Genomic DNA, 19,866 nt, shown 5'->3' with positions numbered 1-19,866 from the left:
TGACTTACTTTAGCCTTAATTTTCTTCGTTTCCTGCCTTCCTCTTTTCAGTCATATCTCAGTCTTCTTTCACTTCTCAGTAAGTCTCTGGTAAAAATTGGTCAGAGGCAGTATCTTTCATAACAGGAGATCATGGTCTTTGCTCCAGCATTTAAACTTGGTGGTGGAGTAGTGGCTTCTATGCTAAAATCAGGCATGGTTCCCAGGTTAAAAGTAATGCTCACCTTTGCTATTTTGGAAGCTCCAGGTTTTTTATACTGACATGCGTGTGTGTATATATATGTATGTATATGCATATACACGTAGAAATATGCAAAAAGGTGTGTGGAGCTTTGAAGCTGTGATGGGGTAATTATAATTGTTTTAAGTGTTTGATGTTAGCTAGCAACTGTAAAGTATTTGTTACTGAATATTTTATGCCGTCATGGTGATGGTGCTTATGTATGAGGAAAAGCAATGAATGGACAAATAGCTATGGAAGTATCTATTAGAAGTAGTGTAGAGTGGTTTCTGCCATTTAGGTGGAGAATGTAATTTAGATAATTCTGTTGTTTTTCTATGTAGGAGTCAGTGTTGCAGTTTAATAACATCACTTGTGAGATGGACTCAGTAGATATCTATTAATTTGATCTAGATTTAGGACGTAGTTAATGAAGTCACCTGTATCAGCTGAAAGATTGGATTCTTTTTCAGTGGACTGTTTAGAATTTAACATAAAGTAGAACTGCAACCTAGCCAAATTCCATAAAGCTCACCATCCTACTCCCAAGAGGTGAAAGATGTGGGGCTTCCCTCTTCTTGGAAGAGGGAACTCAGTTCTGTTTCACGTGCTGAGGGAACGACATTGGCACCACTATCTAAAAGGCTGCTTGAAAACCTCTAGTTTGGTATACAGAGAAAATTAATAGACTTCATTCAGATTTTTATCTGCTTTTTAGCTTAACTTGGAAATAGCATGTAGGTGGAGGGGAATGTTGTATGCACAAGAAGATATTCTGCAAGATTTTTGTGAGTAATTATTTAAGTAATTTTAAGTATGGTTCTCATTTATGTGGCAAGAATGGAAAGCTTCATCCTCTCTGCCAGAAATCAGAAGGACATACAAATTATACCAGAAAAATAAATACCGTTTTTTGCCAGAACTGCGAAGACTCAAGCTTATCCTGTATACTGATTTTTTTAAAAATGTGTACAAATACAAATGTGTACTAACTACATTAATTAATGTAGTGCTGTGATGTTAGGCTGCATAATTTGTGATGTCTAACTTTGCTTACACATTTGTGTGTTATGGTGCTATATCAGATACGATATGTTAAGCTACAGACTTCCTATGCCATGGCTGCTGCAACTTTCTTGCAGTTGTCATAGTGGAAATATTATATGTGCTTAAGTAAGCCTGCTGGACAACTTAGCAATGATGTGTTTTGAAGTATATACTCCATTTATACACGTAACCAAAGAGTTTATATTTTATTAGAACTAATGAGGACCAGATCACAACCTTAAGCAATGCTTGGTGATTATCAGTGCTGATTATTTCTTGGTGGGTTAACTGCTATCATGCTCTCAACACTGCTGTGGCCAGTCCCAGTTGATGTTTCCTCAGACAGTGCCCAGACAGAGCAAGGTATTGCCGTGAATCGCTGTTCCCAATGAATTGGCTGGGGAAAACCTCTGCTTTTAGAGGAGGAGGGAGTTTAGCTGTGTGAGCTGTACCCTTTATTAGTATAGATGTAACTACTGTGGCTGTGGTGCAGTTCATAGAGTTTTCTGTAAACCTCCTCATATTTCAAGCTAACTCTTATTGGGAAACTACATGTTTTCTGTGTGGAAACTGAAGTTTCTTCCTTCTCAGATGTTTCCAGTATATAAGTGAAAATCGGAGGAGGAGGGAGGGGGAAGTTTGATCGTGTTATCTACCCTAGTATTTTTATCTGTTGAAGAGATACTGGGCTTTGGGAAAATGTTTGTTTCCAGTATATTATATTTCAGTACCCACAGCACTCCTACAGTCAAAGAATAAAGCTGGGACTTTTTTATATTAAAAGAGAAAAGTTGCCTTCAGCTATTAGTTTTCCTGAATCCAAAGAGACGGGTGGGGTAGGATCAAAAATACTTACTTGATCAAAGTTATTGGCTCTGAAGGTATCCTTACCTATGTAAGAAAGATGAAAGGTGTTGTTTTTATTGCACGCTAGTAACAGTGTAATTTTGAACTAATTGGTGTTGAACTGCCAATCACCTAGGGGGAATGCAAATAGATACTCTTACAATTTCCTTTGAGGTACTGAAATCTTATGTCGGGGCTGGAAGAAAAACAGAATAATACCGTTAAATTGACCTTAAATGAGCTGCTTTGTGGCTTTCTCGGAGAATCCCTTCTAACTTTTCATTGCTAGTCCAAACAAGTCTCGTCTACCAATTTGATTTATTGGCTAGACAGCGCTGACATTGAACTTTGTGCATGTTTGAAATAAAGCTAATGGTATAGAGCTTTTAAGAATTTAGCTGCATCCTTTTCAAATACTCTTTTGACTGATCTGAAACTTTGCTTTCTCCCTCATAAAATATTCTTTTGTATAGCAACCCGTTTGCTACTAGTTTTAAGGAGGAACCACATCATCACTTAGATATGATTCAGAATGTGTATGAAAGTGTCTCTTTAGGGATCTAATGTGATTTCATTGACTTTGCTGGAAAGACTCCCATGGATATCAATCTTGAGCTCTGAATTCGTATATCTAAGGGGAAAAAACACATATATCTTGAATGAAGTTTTTCCCCAGAGACCCCTAAATCAATTATAGAGAAGAAAACATCAGATGTTAACTTGAGTTTCCTTATTTTAACTGGTTCCATTAAAATTCTTGAGACTATTTCCACTGAGTTCTATAACTGTCCTTTTTATTCACTTCGAAGTAATTAGTCTTTCCATAAAATACCTGTTTTAGGCTTTTTGTGGAAGGAATACATCAGCTTATTTTTATAATGATAAAGTGACTTGTTTAAAAACAAAACTTTGTTCTAAAAAATATACATTTTGATTGCTTATTTAAAATACATTGAGAAATGAAATTGACAGACACTGCAGGTACTTCAGTTTAAGTGAATTTGTAGATCTTCCTGGTTAATTCTGGGATTTGAGATGTTTATATATTTGAAGCCACTGTAAATATTACTGCATATGTTTTATGTCACTGATACGAAAGATAAGTGCAGGCGTAACACAGAGGAAACTTGTTATATGCAAAAACGTGTGTGAAAGAAGCAATTAAATTCTCACCCCCCCAAAAAAAAATTCTGAAAGATGTGTATGCCATGTTGAAAATTTGACTGCATTTAAAATAATGTACTCTGAAATAAAGAGTAAAAGTTTTTTTTTTTTAAAAAAGCCAAGAAACCTATTTGTTTACCTTGGGATTCATGTAGGTCTTCACTTTGTTGAATGCTGCAAGAATATACGTGGGGGCTGGATGGGATGAGTAATTTACCTTGTTATCTTATACTGAGATTGCTAAATGGATCAACAGACAACAGAAAATAAGGAAATAATGAGACTGGACCATAAAGTAGTGTTAGCGTGCCAGCAGCCTAAGTGCTATTTAGTTTTTGTAGGCAAATGATCAAGATATGAGATAAAAGCCTGGACAAGACTATTAGTCTCATAGAAATTTATTAGTGTTTAAAAAAAAATCTGCAACACTGTTATTATGGGTTAGCCTACAATCAAAGGCAAGGCCAAGGGTAGGGAATGGCCAACAAGCAGAAGGGTGTCAGTGTAAATCAAGAAATAAGATAACTTAATAACTTTGGGGTTATTAAGACCTTGAACTGCCACAGTGTTTTGGCAGAATGAGATTGGCCTGGAATAGGCAGGAAATATATGAGCACTCAACTTACTATCAGGTGAGACTATTGAGAAATTAAAGGCATGTGAATGAGAGAAAGATGAGTAGAGGGTGTTTCTGATTTAGCCCAGGGAGTGTGTTTCCAGGGTGTGATTGCCAAGAGAAAAAACTGAAGCAGAAATAGAGAGAGCTGAAAGAGCAGATCTCTTGTCAGCATTTCTACGTTATATTGTTGCTTGAATGCTGGGCAGTGTTTGAAGAAGAACTGGAGTAAAGGAGAGACACCAAAGTGTGCCTGTGCTGGTTGGCTGGTTGAAAGAGAATTGGAGGTTGAAGAAAAGAGGATGCAGAGGGAAATGGGCTGGGCTCCTTAGACCTGGTGGTGGGGGGAGAGGAGGAAGAGTTGATGAGCAGCTTCTATGCCATGCTTGTTTTCTGCTTAGAACTAGTAATACAGCTGTCAGTTTTCAGCTGACGTGGAGGAGAGAGTTTGAGGAATTATGGTGTAAACTAAAAGAGTGAAAGAATTCACTGGAACAGGCTGCCCAGGGAGGTTGTGGAGTCTCCTTCTTTGGAGATATTCAAGGCCCATCTGAACGCCTACCTGGGCAATCTGCTCTAGGGAACCTGCTTTGGCAGGGGGGGTGGACCCGGTGTTCTTTAGAGGTCCCATCCAACCTCTACAATTCTGTGATTCTGTAATGTGGTCCCGTGGGTGGCTGTGAGGAGGATCCAACTGTGGTTGTCAGAGGGAGCTCTGCAGCACAGAGAGGCTGACTGAAGCTGGCGAACTGGCTGGTGGCTAAATGAAGGTAAGAGCAGAAGGTATTGTAATGATCAGCAGTATGGAAATGGAGTAGGCTCAGTATAGAAGACCGAGAAAAGGGAAGGAGGGGCACACGTTAAAACTGGAGGTCACCAGCTTATTTAGTTTGGAGGCAAAGGTACAATCTGTCATTGAGGTACTAAATAATAATGCCCTTGAAGGGCATCCAGAGATTCTTTGTATCTTGATACGAGTCATATGGAGACAAAAGAATGACACATTCAAGCCATTCAGTGTCAGGCTGCCACACCATAACCAGTTTTTGAAAAAGAGGTGAAAGATCTCAAAACAAAACAAACAAAAAAAACACTTTAAAGCCATGAATGTTAATGTATTGTGTCCTAAACCTGGATTTTCACAGTATGTCTTCCAGCACTATAGTTAGTCTTATCCGAAACAAAATGTCTTGTGTTTTAAAGGTACATCTTCCACAGTTGAATACCAGACAGTAGAGTTGGAACGGGAGCTTGAAAAAGTGAAAAGCAAAAAAACAAATCTAGGTAATATTTTTTTTTCATACTGTTTCACGTGGATTGTAATTTAATAAATGACCTTAAGATATTGTGTTCAATTTTTAACAATTACTTGATTGATCCCAATTGTTTCTAACCATATATGTGCATTCTCAGTCCTTTCAAACTATTATAGTTTCTACAAGTGCATCATATGGAATCATTGCCCCTCGCTTAACAAACATACTTTAAATAGGGAGTTGGATTTGGATCTTATTTTTAACATAATTTTTGAGAAGTTGTGACATTTCTTGGCATTGAGATCAGTAGCACAGTCTTTTTATATGTCATGCTATATTTATGATTATTTGGGATAGTCTAAGACATTACTTTCCTGTCTCTTTGGTTTTGAATTATTTCTCTTAATGTCAAATTGTTGAACAGGAAAATTCTTGGCACTTTTATTTCTTTTTGTGACACTTCTCATAATGGCAGCTACTCAACAGGAATCTCCCTACTTATTCAAAGGCTTGGAGTATTTTGCATTTCTCAGTGTATTTTGTGCAAAGGTAAAGATGGTAGTAAGAAGTTGCTGGGTTTTCTTTTTAGACACAATAGTGATGTCCAATATGTTAGTCTTGTCTGTCTTCGTTTATGTCACAAGAAGTAAATGCTTAAATATTTGAAATTCCTTTTTTTTTTCCCTTTAGGTTATATTAAAATATAAATAAACAAATTCTATTCTTTATTTTATATTGCAATATTCATTAATTATTGTGGATTATGATGAAACGTGAATTTAAATAAGAAAAACTTTCTTCTGTATGTCCCCCGATCCTTTCTCTATAGAGGCTTTTTTTTTTTTTTGAATGCTTTGTACAGCTCCTCAGAATAGATATTTTTATGAACTGGTTGGTGTTGATTCACAATAATATTGCTTTGTTATCTACAGTTTATAATGACTTTATGGATATGTAAGTAATTGTTACTTGTTTTACTCTAAACTGATCTGTGGTATTGTAATTGTGTTCTGAACAGAACGGCGGAAAAAAGCTTCTGCTTGGGAAAGAAATTTAGTTTATCCAGCTGTTATGATATTGCTGCTGATTGAGACAGTAAGAATTTTTGCCTTTTTTTTTTTTTAAAGAAAACATTATGGGGAATTCTTCAGTCATTTGGGGGTGTACTTTTAAATATTTGAGTGATGTCTTTAAGCAATAAACTCAATACTCCCTCGATCATTTTAGTAGAACTTAACATTATGAAGTCAGGTGAGGATATGTACTTCTATTGTTCAAACGTGGAATACTTTCAAATACTGAGACTGTTTCTCGTTCTTTACAGTCCATATCAGTCCTCTTGGTTGCTTTCAACATTCTTTACCTATTGGTTGATGAGACTGCAATGCCAAAAGGATCAGGGGTAAAGTAAACTTCTCTTACATAATTTTTATAATGCTAGTAATGCTTTGGAGCCCTTACAGAAGTGCAAGTAGGAACTTGACTTTTGTTTCTCTCTTTCAGTCCTGCATAAGCATTTACTACGTCTTGTACTTTACAGTAATTCAGTCAAGTAAATAACTAATCTGGAGTTTTGCATTGTGTGTTTTACTTTTAACACTCTTTAACGACATTCAGTTTAAGAAAATAAATGTATTAGAAAGCAATATGAAAAACCATTTTTGTGTTCCTCTTTCAAAACATGAACATTTTCTTCCTTTATGATAAAACATAACAAACTTTAAGAAAGTAAAGAACAGCACATTGAGTAATAGTGTCTTTAATCACAAAGGAGTTTTTATTAATTTGGTAATGCTTTTGCCTGACTATAGCCCTATATGAGTTTATGTAGCTATAAAAGCTGATTAGTGGTGATGACCACTCTGTGGCATTGCAAATACCTAGTTGTCTTCTGAGATCTCTTATTTTAGTTTCCAAAGCAATGGAATATGTATAAAATGCGTATTTTAATTCTGCTTTACTACATTTCACTTAAGTTTGAAAGCAAGCTGATAAAATTGCACAAAATGTTATAAGCTACAAGTCTTACATCAGGATGCTCCTTAAATAATTAAGTAAAGGCTTTATTTCATCTAGGAAGTCTTTTTGGTACTTGTACAGTTTAACTTTATGCACATTGCATGTACCTTATTAAACTATGCAAAATATTTTTCTCCTTCTAGGGTCCTGGAATAGGAAATTCATCCCTATCCACATTTGGTTTTGTGGGAGCAGCACTTGAAATCATTTTGATTTTGTATCCTTTCTTCAAAAACTGTCTGTTAACAAGTATTCTGTCTAGTTTTCTGGGACACTGGTAATTTACTAAGACACTTGCTTGGAAAGAAGAGAGAGGTCTGTCCTTCTCAAGCACTCGAAGAGTTTTTCTGTTTTGTTTATTTCTCCCCCCTCTGGTTCTTAAGACTTGTAGGAGACTGCTGAGAACTTGAGTGAAGCATGCATTCTTTGGAGGTTCCTTTTTCCTTGATTCTCACAGCTATCTTATGGTGTCCTCTGTCGTCGGCTTCTACAGCCTTCGTTTTTTTGAAAATTTCACTCCCAGGAAGGATGACACAACTATGACAAAGGTAAGGTAAAGTCTGTGGTGGTGATGGCCCCCTCCTCTCTCTTGCCACCCAAGACAAACTGACTCTTTTAGTAATTGCCCTGAATGGCTCATTTGCCGTGATCAGTATTTGTTTGTAAGCTGCGTAAACACAAACTGGAAGATTTTCAAAATGCTGAATGAGTGGGAAAAAGGATGTGCTCTGTTTAGTTTGGATGGCATCCATTCACTTGTAAAAAGCTGGGAATAGCAGAGCTTGTTAACTAGCTATAGAAAAGCTAGTGAAAGAACTTTTTTCAAAGGAAACGTATTGCTAATGAGTAACTTTGATTGTGCTAACTGTACTTCAGGGAGCTTGTTTGAAATCTGAAGAACTTGGTTGCTAGAAGTAATACAGACAAAGTAATTCAAATTTGAATAATTAAACTAAGACTGAGGAGGTCTATTCAGCAACATTTTGTAGTTTGAGGCTAATTTTACTTTTTACAATTTAGCATTGGCTTCAGAATAACCTAATTCTAAGAAACATGCTTAGTTTTTTGGAAAAATATTCCCACAGCTGACAAGGGGAGGTGATCAGTAACCAAGGAGCAGATGTTGAATTTAATTATTTATTCAATGTTTCACTTTAAAAAATAGAAAGCAAAAAATATAATAAAAGCATTTTTTAACTATAAATTATTGGAAGTGAGAAAGTAGGTAAACACATAGAACGGGTGTAGTTGATTAGGGACTTGGAATGTTATTAATGCCTCGTATAGTTTGTTTACAGTACACCAGGAATAGCGTACTATTAATAAATATTGAATGAATAAATATCTATGTACTTTTAAGAAGTTTTGTTTTTTCTTTTGAATTCTGATAGAATTAAGAGTTGAAGAAAGTGATCCCTTGTGAGAGAAAGAAGTTTCAATTACTCTTTATAAAGGCTTCACAAAAACTGGAGTAAAATCTAACAGCTGAGATTTTTTTCATGCTATTTAAAGTAGTCAACAGGCATTCAGTTGAAAGGAAGCTCTTTGTTGTAATTTTTTTAATAATGCTAATCCTTCAAGCTGTTGCATACAAAGCTTAAGCTGATGTATCAGTCATCTATTCTAAACTCATGGAATAGCTGACTTATAAAAAGTTTGCAGGAATTAAATAAACAGTTGATGCTTTGCAACATGCTAATTTTGAATTATTTTGAATCCTGCCATACTTAATACTTTGATTACATATTTGATTTTTTTTTAACTCTTGGATGATCTTGAGTTGTGTAACACCATATGGAGAAGTGCGACAGAAGCAAGCAAGACTAACAGTATGTTACTGTGAAATACCTAAAGTTTGTTTTGAGCAATGATACTTTAAGGATTTTTTTCTTGTTCTTGACCAGTTGTTCTTTTTTTTTTTAACAATTCAATTTGTAATATAAACACCGTTTCTCATTTTCAAACAGATAATTGGAAACTGTGTCTCAATCTTGGTGCTGAGCTCTGCTTTGCCAGTGATGTCAAGGACACTGGGTAAGTGAAGTGTACAACATTATAATATAGAATATTATAATAAAGGACACTTAATTGAGTTTTTTAAAAAGGAACAATCTGTAGCTGTCATGCTGTCACCTGTGTTTGTGGCCATACACATGGGCTGTGTATGAAACTGCAGAACATGCCTTTTTTTTTTTTTTTTTTTTTTTTTTAAGAAAAAAACATTTTCCAGAGAACTGTTTTTTAAAAAGGCAAGTCAGATTTTAAACTTGAAAGAGGAGATTGTGAGAAGAATAGAGGTTGTGTGTTCAGGGCAGTATAAAATAGCTTCATGTTCACTCTCAAGTTACAGTTAGTTTTTATGGAAAAAATATATTTTAGGTATAAAACTTGAGATAATTGGCAGTGTGTTTTTTTTAAACAGTGATTTTTTTTTATTATTATGGTCAGCAATGTGAAAACCAGGCTACTTTGATTTTCTGTAAACTCTGCTCCCATCCTGTGTTCATCAGTCTTCAATTAGAAAAATTTGGAATCCAGCATAGTAGAACTTAAATAATTCTGATTTTGTTAAGAACTGGCAGTAGCACTTGAAGTGGAAAAACTATTTTAGCCACTAGGAAAGACAAGATGTTTTGTATCTTAATTTTGTTTAATTGGTTAATATTCAACTTGAGTTCTTGAAGTTAGATTGAAAGGGTATTACAAAGTACATAAATACATATTTAAGCAGTACAGGATACTTGCAGCTAATGTGAATTTAATTTGCAATATTAAAAACAAAAAAAACCAAAAAACTTGTGTGTCTTAAGTAGAAGTTTAGGATTTCAGGCTTAGGCCCACAGACTACTAATGTGTACCCAATAGTTTAGTAGCTGATTCTTTTCAAGCCATGCCGTATATTTTTGTGCTGTGTATCTACAGAGGACTCTTATTTACTAAATCATTTTTATAACAAAAAGAAACTTGATGTGATTAACAGTGAATGCATTACAGTGAATGATTGTCATGTAATATATTTTGGAAAGCTGAATCCTAAAACACATGTTCTAGAGCTCACACTAAAAATTTGTAGCAAAACTTCTTAAAAATGCAGTTTGATAAAATAGCCAGTTTAAGATCTTAGTAAGAAAACAATGCTAGCATTGAACAAGATATTATATCAAAAACTTAGTGCCTTAAAATAGGACCATAACATTAATGCACTAAGATAGTGAACAATACTCATCATTTGTTTAAAAAAAATCATTGTTAATGGTCTGTGAGATTAACAGTTGATAATAAATGGTTTCTGTGGAAGAATGTGTACATGCTGGGTGCATTGTTGTCTCATAGGAAACAGATTAATGGTAAAACTCGCTTAAAAAAAAGCCAACAAATGAAATTCCTGGATAGTTTGCCATAGAGATAAATAAAAGAAGAAAAAGATGGAACAATTAACACACAGCTAACAAATGCACAGACACAGCTGTCCAAACAGGATTAATAGAGTGTATTAGAGTACAGTGAGTCATGTGGTGCTTTGCAGAAATATCAACATGTGTTGCTCTACATGCTACCGCCCTGTGAGACTGAACAGATGAAAAGAAAGAAATATGTTAAGCAGACTCATAGTCTTTTCACATCATTAAAAAAGCAAGTTTCTAGGCTATGGAGAAAGGCTAGAGTTTATCATTATAGGAAAAGTAAAATAGCAGAAGTTATCTAGTACAAGTACTGACCTTTTTCAAGCTTTAAAGATGTAAAAAATTCTGATATTTCTGTTATATAGCACTGTCGCGTAGGTGGTGGATGTCTGTAATCTTTCATTCTTTTGGAACTCCAGGATAAGTTCACTCATTTTATCCAGAACTCTTCAGCCTTTTAGTAGTCCTGCTTGAAAACTATTTCCCACCAGCACTATGTTGCTAAATACTAGGAAACAAATTGGGAACAGGGCACTTAATAGCCAGAAACAAAGAAGCAAGGAACTGCAAACAGAATTGAGTTTTCTGATATACAAAAGTTTTCCTGGAAATTTTTCTTGATTATCATGGTTGAATAAAAAGTGATATGAAACTCATTTGTAAGTACAGTTTTAAAACATAGTATTTCTTTTTTTTTTTTTTAAACTTGAACAGGTTTTTTTAACCTGACTTTTTTAAACCTAATCAGTTCTAAACAGTTCCTTAGCGTATTATTTGGTAAATTGTGATGAACATTCTTGGACATCTGTCCACTAGAGATGTAGCTTTCTGTTCTGAGCAGTTTTCCAAGTTGCAGTCATGGGAACTTTTTTCTACAGGCTGTGTAGATTCTTATTCTGTAGGAAAGTCACAAGTTTAACCTTTTTTTCCCACAAATGTACAAAATGGTACTGTCAGATTTTTTTTCTGATGAGCACTGACTTTTTTTATAGCAGGAAACTGAATGTAACTTATGTTACAGAAGTGTCAGGTTTCTTTTTTTGTTTATCCTTACAAAATGTTACTCCTGCAACATTGCTAGCTATTCTTCCAAACCCCTTTGTGTCAAGGGGTATTTTTTCTTTTGCAAATAAACTAATTACCCAGTGCTCTACCTGTTTAGTTTCTTTTCCTTCAAAGATCCAATGTCTGTTCATTCAAACTTGACTTTCTCAGTTCTCCTGTAGCTCTGTAACATCAGTAAAATGCTGTTTCCTTGAAAATGTTCTTAAGGACACTGGTTTGCTTCATGTGTGAAATCAACACGTTTATTACTTCTTCATCTGTTTACCAGTTAGTCAGTCAGCCAGTTTCTTCTTGTGCTAAGACCTTCTGTGCTTTTTTGGAATTTTTACCTGCCTGATTAACTTCAGTCTTACTTTGCTTTATCCTTTTAAACATCTTCTCATTTTCTTCATGGTGGCATATTTGTCTTTCGATACCAAATCTGATTCCCATATATATTTGTCTGTATGATATTTTTAATGACTGTGCCAAGTACAAGAAGCATGTACATCTTTTAACATGGTGACAGCTGGCTGAGGAGTATTGAGGACTGAGCCAGGATCATGGTACAATGAGATTTGTAAGTGCCAGGTTTACCTTTGAAAAGAAGATAGCTGACCTTTAATTCTGTCTCTTCACTTTATTATCACTGGTGATAGTTTTCAAAAAAAACCCTTTACACTAAGATGATAGAAAATTTGCTTCCAGCAACTTGAGAGCCAGGAGTAGTTTCTGACTGCAGAGTTTCCTGCTGCTGTGAATGAGAAGAATCACCAATTCTAGACAACTGATGTTTGGGTATCATCTCAATATTCTGCCTTTAAGTCAATGCAGTCTTTGATGTAGACCTGGCAAAGGAACAACCTGTGGCTCTCCTGCCTTCTGGGATGTACCCTATAGCTTATAGACACTTCCACATTAATGACACATTTTGCTCACTTAGCTTTAGTGATTGACTAGCCTTTGATCAGCACAAAGCCTGAGTGTCATTGTTTAGAGGTCCACTGTGAAGACCACCTGTCAGCACTATCTTTCAGCCAAACTCTTTTCCTTCTGTGCAAATACTTTGTGGCTGTAGAGGTGGATAGCTCTAGGAGAGAAACTGCCCTTGGAAAGAGGTCTTTACAATTCCGTTTCAAAAACAGTGGTCCTGAAAAACACGTACAAAGACTTACTGTTAGATGTTGTGGATCTCATGGAAACCCATTTTACTACCTGTATTGTTTAATAAGAGGGCCCATAAAGTATGTTAGCATTATCTAGAATAGATATGGATTTCAGAGAAAATGAAATTTAAATCAGTTTTTGTACTACACTGATTTTCCTAGTTATACTTTTCGAAATAATAAAGGCAGAATTCTTACCCAGAATCAAAAGTTACTTTAACGTATCATTATTCAAGTATCTTAGTAGGAAACCTAAGAAACATTCTGAAAAGTGTTTCCAGTTTTATAGTAGTCAACAAGCAGGCAAATGACTTTGATAGCATTTTATTGTGTATTTAACCACGTTTTACTATACGTTGTCTTTAAGTATTTTGTGTAATGTATGTTAAAAGTAATAGAGTGAAACTTGTGTGTTTTTTCTATAAATGAAATTAACATTTTTAATGCAAATCTCAAATTCAATTTTAACAGGAATTACTCGATTTGACCTGCTTGGAGACTTTGGAAGGTTTAACTGGCTGGGAAACTTCTATATTGTATTATCTTACAACTTGCTCTTTGCTATCATGACAACGTTATGTCTTGTCAGAAAGTTCACTTCTGCTGTGCGAGAAGAGCTCCTGAAGGCAATAGGTAATTGTAGCACTGAAAACTTTGTACTTGATCTTTTCCTTTCTCCAGCATTGATACCTTGCTGTGCTACTGTTAAAGTTCTTATAACCCCCAGAAAACTTCTTTCTTGTGCATGCAAGTGTTTGTACGTTAAGGTGTGAATGAATAGCTGTGTGTTATTTCTGAAGAGTTGAGAGCTGGGTATAATATTGATCGTAATGATGTGTACATGTATTTTTGATGTACAGTTAGATTTTTTTTTCCATTTTGTGAGAGTATAAAAACATTCATTGCTACTCTGAGCATGCAAATGAAGCCTGAATATGTATCAAAGTGTGTGTGGTGGTTGTCAGTGACCTCTTTAGGGGAAAGTAGCATTTGTTGGAAGTTGAAAGGTAGAAGTAACATGATTTTTATCTTTTTTCCTTTGTTTTTTTTTTTTTATACTGATTGAGACACCTAAGCCTTAAAGTCTCCTTGTGTGTATTACAATGGGCTGTTTTCATAGTCTGCATTCCGAAAAGCTTGCATGTGTTTTGTTGTTTGTTTGTTTAAAGCAACTTATTAGTTCCCTAACAATAGTTTAGTGGAAATCTCAGCTGCTTTCTTGAGATGTTTTAAGGTGCTACGTGTTGAGAAAATCCTTGTAGAGAATGTATGGAATTTTTAATAATGGGCTGAGCAAAACCTATAGCTGATATAATCAGAATTTTGATTGAATGGTGCATTTGTGTTTAAGAATTTGCGAGCATGGCAGTACAAAAAAAGCTTAAAACATATTCGATACGAAGAGGCTGTTACTACATCTCATCTCTACTAATGACGATGAAGCTCATACCTTTGTACAATAGAACAGTATTTGCTTAAGTCGAAAGGACCAACAGTGAAACTTCAGTGTTTGTTTATAACTGCAGGTTCAGTTTGTAGTGTTGAAAATGTACACATGTTAGTTTTCACTGATTACTGCTTTCCAGAGCTGTGAACTTGGTAAACAAAATCCGAGCACTGCCCAGAGTGTGCCTCCTGGAGTGCATCTCTGCTGGTGGCAATGAGTTAAATTCAGACCTACCAAATAGTGCAATGCAATGAGGAGACTTCAGGGCAGATAGAGGCCATTCTGTCATTTGTGATGTTGAGTTCTCAAGCTCGGGGGGAACAGATTAGTAGGCTGGGGTGTGTAAATCTGTCAATTGATTTTTATGCTAAAAAGAATTTCATAAGAAGCTGTGTGATTGAGATAGATATGTAATGTGGGTATGATGTATTTGTCATTATTCCCCAGTGTTTAGTTAAGGTCATGTTATGAGAAAAGGCCTCGATTCATCTCTTGATTTATCTCCGTCAAGTGACTTTTATAATCTTTAATAAAATTTCATAATATTTTTGTGTGATTGTTTTAACTGTAAAGGGGTTACTCGGTATAATGTCATGACTGTTGCAAAGCTCCAATGTTAGTCAATGTGGGCTTATAGCAACATATCAGGTGAAACTTCCAAGCTTGTCTTAAAGCAAATGATGTAAAGGACTTGATAATTCATGACATTTCATTAAACTTTTATTGTTTAATCAAAAATTATATAAATTGAAAGCATATTAACAATATTAATTTGTGTGTGGCTTTCTGAATATCTATATGCATGAAACATGGAAGAATCTTATTTTTCCTTATTGTGTAATGTTTTGCAGGATTAGATAAGCTTCATCTGTCAAACAATCCAAGAGACTCTGAGACAAAGCCGTCTGCAAATGGGCATCAGAAAACACTGTGATTAACAATCACCTGCAATCAACAGAGCTGAAAACATCAACCTCATGGCATTCCTGTCATCTCATCAGCTTTTTTATACTGATTTTATTTGTTGATGATCTGGGTCCAGCCTTGTCTCATTTTTTTTTGATGCTGGTGTGCTTCTGTGGAAGTTAGCTGTATCAGACTCTTCTCTTTCCAGTTAACTTTTGGTCTGCTTGTTTATTTCCCAGTATGTTAATGCAGGAGGTGCCTTGAAGACTGGAAGCTGAAGAGAATAATGCATTCCTTTTTGTTGACGGTCTCATATCTTTAGATGCAAACCTGCTACCGTTTGAATGCACAGTACCTCCTGTGTAATGCAGACACAGCTACAAAGAATAACTTTGGGACTTGGTTAAAAAAAAAAACAAAACAACAACACTTGAAGCCCAATAGGACCCTTACTGGAAATGTAAGCTACCTGGAACATGTATCCTCAGCAGCAGATAAACAGTTCCACTAAGAATGTGTTAAAAACGAAACTAACTGGTAGAGACCACAGTTCCTTTCGTGCTGGAGTTGGGAGGCAGTTCATAGTCTAATATCATGAAGCTTCCTTGGAAGGCCAGCGTTTTCAGTTTCTGTTGTTAGCTATAAAAGCCAGGTTGCTTTGCTGGTAGTCAGGCAATGTCTTATCAAATAGAGTGAACCACAATACGAAGATTAACTTCAGTGTTAAATCTGAGCCTAGTATGCTTTGTAAAAAGCTGCGTAGACTCCTTGTCACAGTTCTTACAGTTCTGTAAGCTATTGTGCCGTGGAGGTCACTTAGCCTACCAAGAACAGCCCTGTAAAATTCTGTATCAGCTACTGTGTATAAGCAGTACTTGTAATCAATGCAAGTAGCACAGGCCTAGGAGGCTGAGGTTGCAGTTTTTTTTTTTTTTTTCAATGTTCTTTAATTTGAAGTAAATTATTTCTCTGAATTTATACTACAGTTACCCGGATTTCTGTTCAGTGGTAAAACACAGCATCTTTCACTAGTCTGTTTTTAATGTACACATGAACGTGTATATAGGCCTACAAGTGCAGATGCCACAAATTAAATTCTAAACTTATAGAGATGACATAGGTGGCTTGGTAAGTAAAACGTGTGTTCAGTTTGGTAGTATGAATTTCCATGGTGTTACAATTTAGCTGCTCAGAGGCCTTAAATTCAGAATGGCATTGGCAGTCCTTTTTTCTTAGCATCACTGCAGCCTTAGGAATCCTATAAGCAGTTTGTAATAAACACAAAAAAGGGCAAAAACAACACCCACCAACAAAAGTATTCAAAATCTGTTTGCACTTTTGTCCTGTTCTGCCGTAAGTAATCTTCAAACAGATTGGAATAAGGACAACTTCAGTGTGCACCCCATTTGTAGCGAGTCAGTTAATGTTCTTGGTTATTTCCTATTTCTGTAAAACTGAAGTATGTCTGTCTGGAGTTTGAGGTCTTACGTGTGATCAGGCTGTCACAACTAACTCTCCAGTGTGGTTCCAATATGGGATAAACCTTGTGTTGGAAACTTTTGGGCTGTTCTCCTGAGATGACTGCTCTGGGCTGGAGACCTTACTACTGTGTGTGTGTGAATGTGAGTTTTTTTGTTTTGTTTATTTGTATTTGTTTTTCTCCAAGTGCTTCAAAAATCAAGCTCCAGTGCACATGAGGATTTCTCAGTTTTTTGCAGGCTGCCTTTTCTGACTTGAACTGGGGCATAATGTAAATACTGCTGTAGTAAATATGAGAGAGTTACTTTTTGTGTGATTAGTATGAATTCAAGGCTTATTAAACTGACTATTGATGTGTTGTACTGAGTCTTGGAAGACCTAAAGTAAAATTCGTTGATTTTTACGAAGATTTCCAAGCATTTTTTCTGTTTGACTTTAATGCTGACATTTCAGTGAGAAATCTGTATCTGCATCAAAGTTTCCCAGCCAAGAACAGGGAGTTAGAATCAAAAGCGGTTTGAGAATGTGTTTACATTTAAAACATCAGGAGACTTGTTATTAGGGGTGTAATTCAGGTATTCTCAGAGCTTATAGCCTTACATATTAGCATTATAGTTGAAAATAAATGTACCCACTTTTCCATGCAAGTGATAGTATGACCAAAATTGTCCTAGTGTCTTAATGGGGCCAGTGAATTGTGGTATATGAGGCTAGTTAGCTTTATTAAAATATTATCACTTTAAGACAGCCACATAAATACACTCTTGGAAGACATTTAAGGAATAAATTCAGGGAGTGTGAACCAGTATAGGTCTTGATCTTCACACTTTTCTTACTAGTTAGATTGACACGGTGTTCTGGGGAGAGATCACTGACATCAGTGGTCCAGGATCATAGAAAGAGATGAAATTATAAGGTGTGTATGATTTCTGACAGTGAGTTGGGCAGTTACCTAATGGAGCAGAGACAGTTCCTGCTGATAAGCATGCAAGTTTCAGGCAAAACTTTAAAACTCTCTCAAAATAAATGGTACAGCCTTGCCTGCTCCCGCCCTTTCTGGATCCTGTAGTCAGAGATGTGTGGGTTAAGAGTATGTAAGTGAAGGTTTTACACCAAAATATGGCATATGGTTGAGATGCTGTGTGGTTTTACATTGTGGGTAAGAAATTCAGAACTACCCTGTGTAATTACTGGCAGTGTTTTGTTTCAACCGTTTATATTGTGGCACTGTCCACATCTTGTGTTTGGCCTTGGAAGTGACATGCTTATGCAAAACCTCTCACAGACACAATGCTACTTTCAGATATACTATGTGTAAGATACAGGTCACTGTATATTCTTCACAGAAGCATATGGTCACTTAAATACAAGCAACTGGTAATTCATTAATGGATAGTGACGATGCATTCCTAGTATTTTGACTCATGTAGAGTCAGGTGGTCTATACCTTCAAGGTATATACAGCTGATCTTAGTAACATTAACACCTGCCTCACTTCTTACGAGGCAAAAAGCACATAAATGCTTCCATCTTCAAGTAGATACCACACAAGACCAAAAAAATAGACGTAAACTAAGTGTTCTAGGTTAGCCTTTTCTCGGCTATATTCTGTGTTGGTAGCACAATATCGAGTGCAGTGGCAGAACTGTAATATTGTGGGGTTTGAGTGTAAAGCACACCATCCATACCATACGTAACAACTTAGGCTAATAAATAATAGCACTGGTTACTGTACGAGTAACAGTTTTTGCGTTCATAGGAAGCTTTGTTTACTGTCCGGAACGTGATGTTTCTCTTTGGCCCTGCTCCTCCAGTATCTCTTACCCTGTTGACTGTTTTACAGTGTCATAGAAATTAAAGGACTTGTCAAGCTGTTTTCCTTGTCTGGTTCCAAGTACCGCCTCGAGTGCCACGCAGAGACCCTGCTCTGTACTGTGTCCGTGCTGGCAGGACCTCGTGCAGCCCTGTGCTTAATGGGATCAACACATGCAAGTGGGTGCTGCAGAGGGATGCTTTCTCCTGTGTGTGACCTGGCAAAAGTGCCACCAGGAGTGACAACTACAAAGAGGGTTGCAGGTCTTGTCTGTCCTGCTGGTTCTCTCCTGCTCACCTGCATGTCTCTACAGCAGCTGAGGCTACTTGAGTTGATTGGGGTGCTGCTGCTGTGTAAAGACAAGCTGACTGCTCGTAACAAAATTACAATCTATATTAAATAAGAATAAGATAAAAGCAAAGAGGAATTGGCTTCTTCGTCCACGTGACTTTCCATGAATTTTGTAAGAATGGTCTGGGTTATTTTCCCTTCTTTCTTTTCTTCCTCTTCCAGAAGTGAGATGGGCTCAGGTAGGGTTCATTAGCAGAGCCTTATGCTTTGCGGATTCCAGCAACACATACCAACTGCAGGAGCATAGCTAAATCCTGTTATTTTGCATATACGCAGATTTCTAAAATAACAATTATTTATCTAGGTAAAGACACTTAAGTAGGGACAGAACACTATGGCCAATTTAATAACCTAACAAGAAATCAATTTTTTGTTTGAGTTTTAAAAAGCGTTGATATGAACTGTGAACCTTTAAATGCTTTAAGTAAGGAAATGAGATTCTCTAGCCCTTAGAGTTAGTATTTTTGTTGCTGTTTTAGTGCTGACTTGAAACAACATTGCATTGGCATTGTAAGGGTATCTAAGATACACATAGATGAACTTCTCACCAGTATCTTTCAGGACCTAATATTTTGAATGCTGAATTTGCTGTTGGTAAACTAGCAAGCTATTTTAGTTACATTGATAACATTTGAACTTTACAAAACTTCTGCTTTTGAATCCATCCCATTCAGTGAGAGCAATCAAAGCTGGGAGTTGTCCCCCCACCTGCTTTGACATGGATTCCAAAACAACCTCGTGCACAAGTGAAGTCTGCAGATGCCGATAATCTCTGCCACCTTCTCCTCCCTTGCCCAGTGCCCTGACTTCAGACACAGTCTCCTAACACTGTCCTAAGAAGCTGTGATGCTCCTTCTTTGCTCTAAGTGTGAGGAGGTCAGCCCATGGTTTGTCCATCTGCCATTTAGTCCGAGCCACTGAATTGGGTTACTTGTGATTGCAGGTTCTGGGTTTCTGAGTGGTCACTGTGCACATTCTTAACGACAGCTCTTTGCTGTCAGCTTCATTTCACTGGTACCAAGCCATTACTGATTGTACTCCTCCTGTCCAGGCAGTTGGTTTGAATGCTTCCTTGCTGTCCCAAGAGTG

The 19,866-nt window shown here is 36.3% G+C and overlaps 1 protein-coding gene across 1 annotated transcript in view; it reads left to right on the top strand.

Moving 5' to 3' along the window:
• LMBR1 (limb development membrane protein 1) overlaps positions 1 to 18,487 on the top strand; it is a 53,820-nt gene extending 35,333 nt beyond the window's left edge. The window contains exons 8-15 of the mRNA XM_035316730.1: positions 5,096 to 5,176; positions 6,167 to 6,243; positions 6,473 to 6,550; positions 7,311 to 7,384; positions 7,625 to 7,715; positions 9,135 to 9,201; positions 13,253 to 13,414; positions 15,080 to 18,487. Coding sequence (XP_035172621.1) covers positions 5,096 to 5,176; positions 6,167 to 6,243; positions 6,473 to 6,550; positions 7,311 to 7,384; positions 7,625 to 7,715; positions 9,135 to 9,201; positions 13,253 to 13,414; positions 15,080 to 15,162 — 713 coding nt within the window. The 3' untranslated portion in view covers positions 15,163 to 18,487. The remainder of the gene's footprint in view (positions 1 to 5,095; positions 5,177 to 6,166; positions 6,244 to 6,472; positions 6,551 to 7,310; positions 7,385 to 7,624; positions 7,716 to 9,134; positions 9,202 to 13,252; positions 13,415 to 15,079) is intronic.
• The last annotated feature ends 1,379 nt before the right edge of the window (positions 18,488 to 19,866 follow it).

This window comes from Oxyura jamaicensis, chromosome 2 (assembly GCF_011077185.1).
Source record: "Oxyura jamaicensis isolate SHBP4307 breed ruddy duck chromosome 2, BPBGC_Ojam_1.0, whole genome shotgun sequence".
NCBI classification, from domain to species: Eukaryota; Metazoa; Chordata; class Aves; order Anseriformes; family Anatidae; genus Oxyura; species Oxyura jamaicensis.
This window is presented reverse-complemented; position numbering and strand designations above follow the sequence as displayed.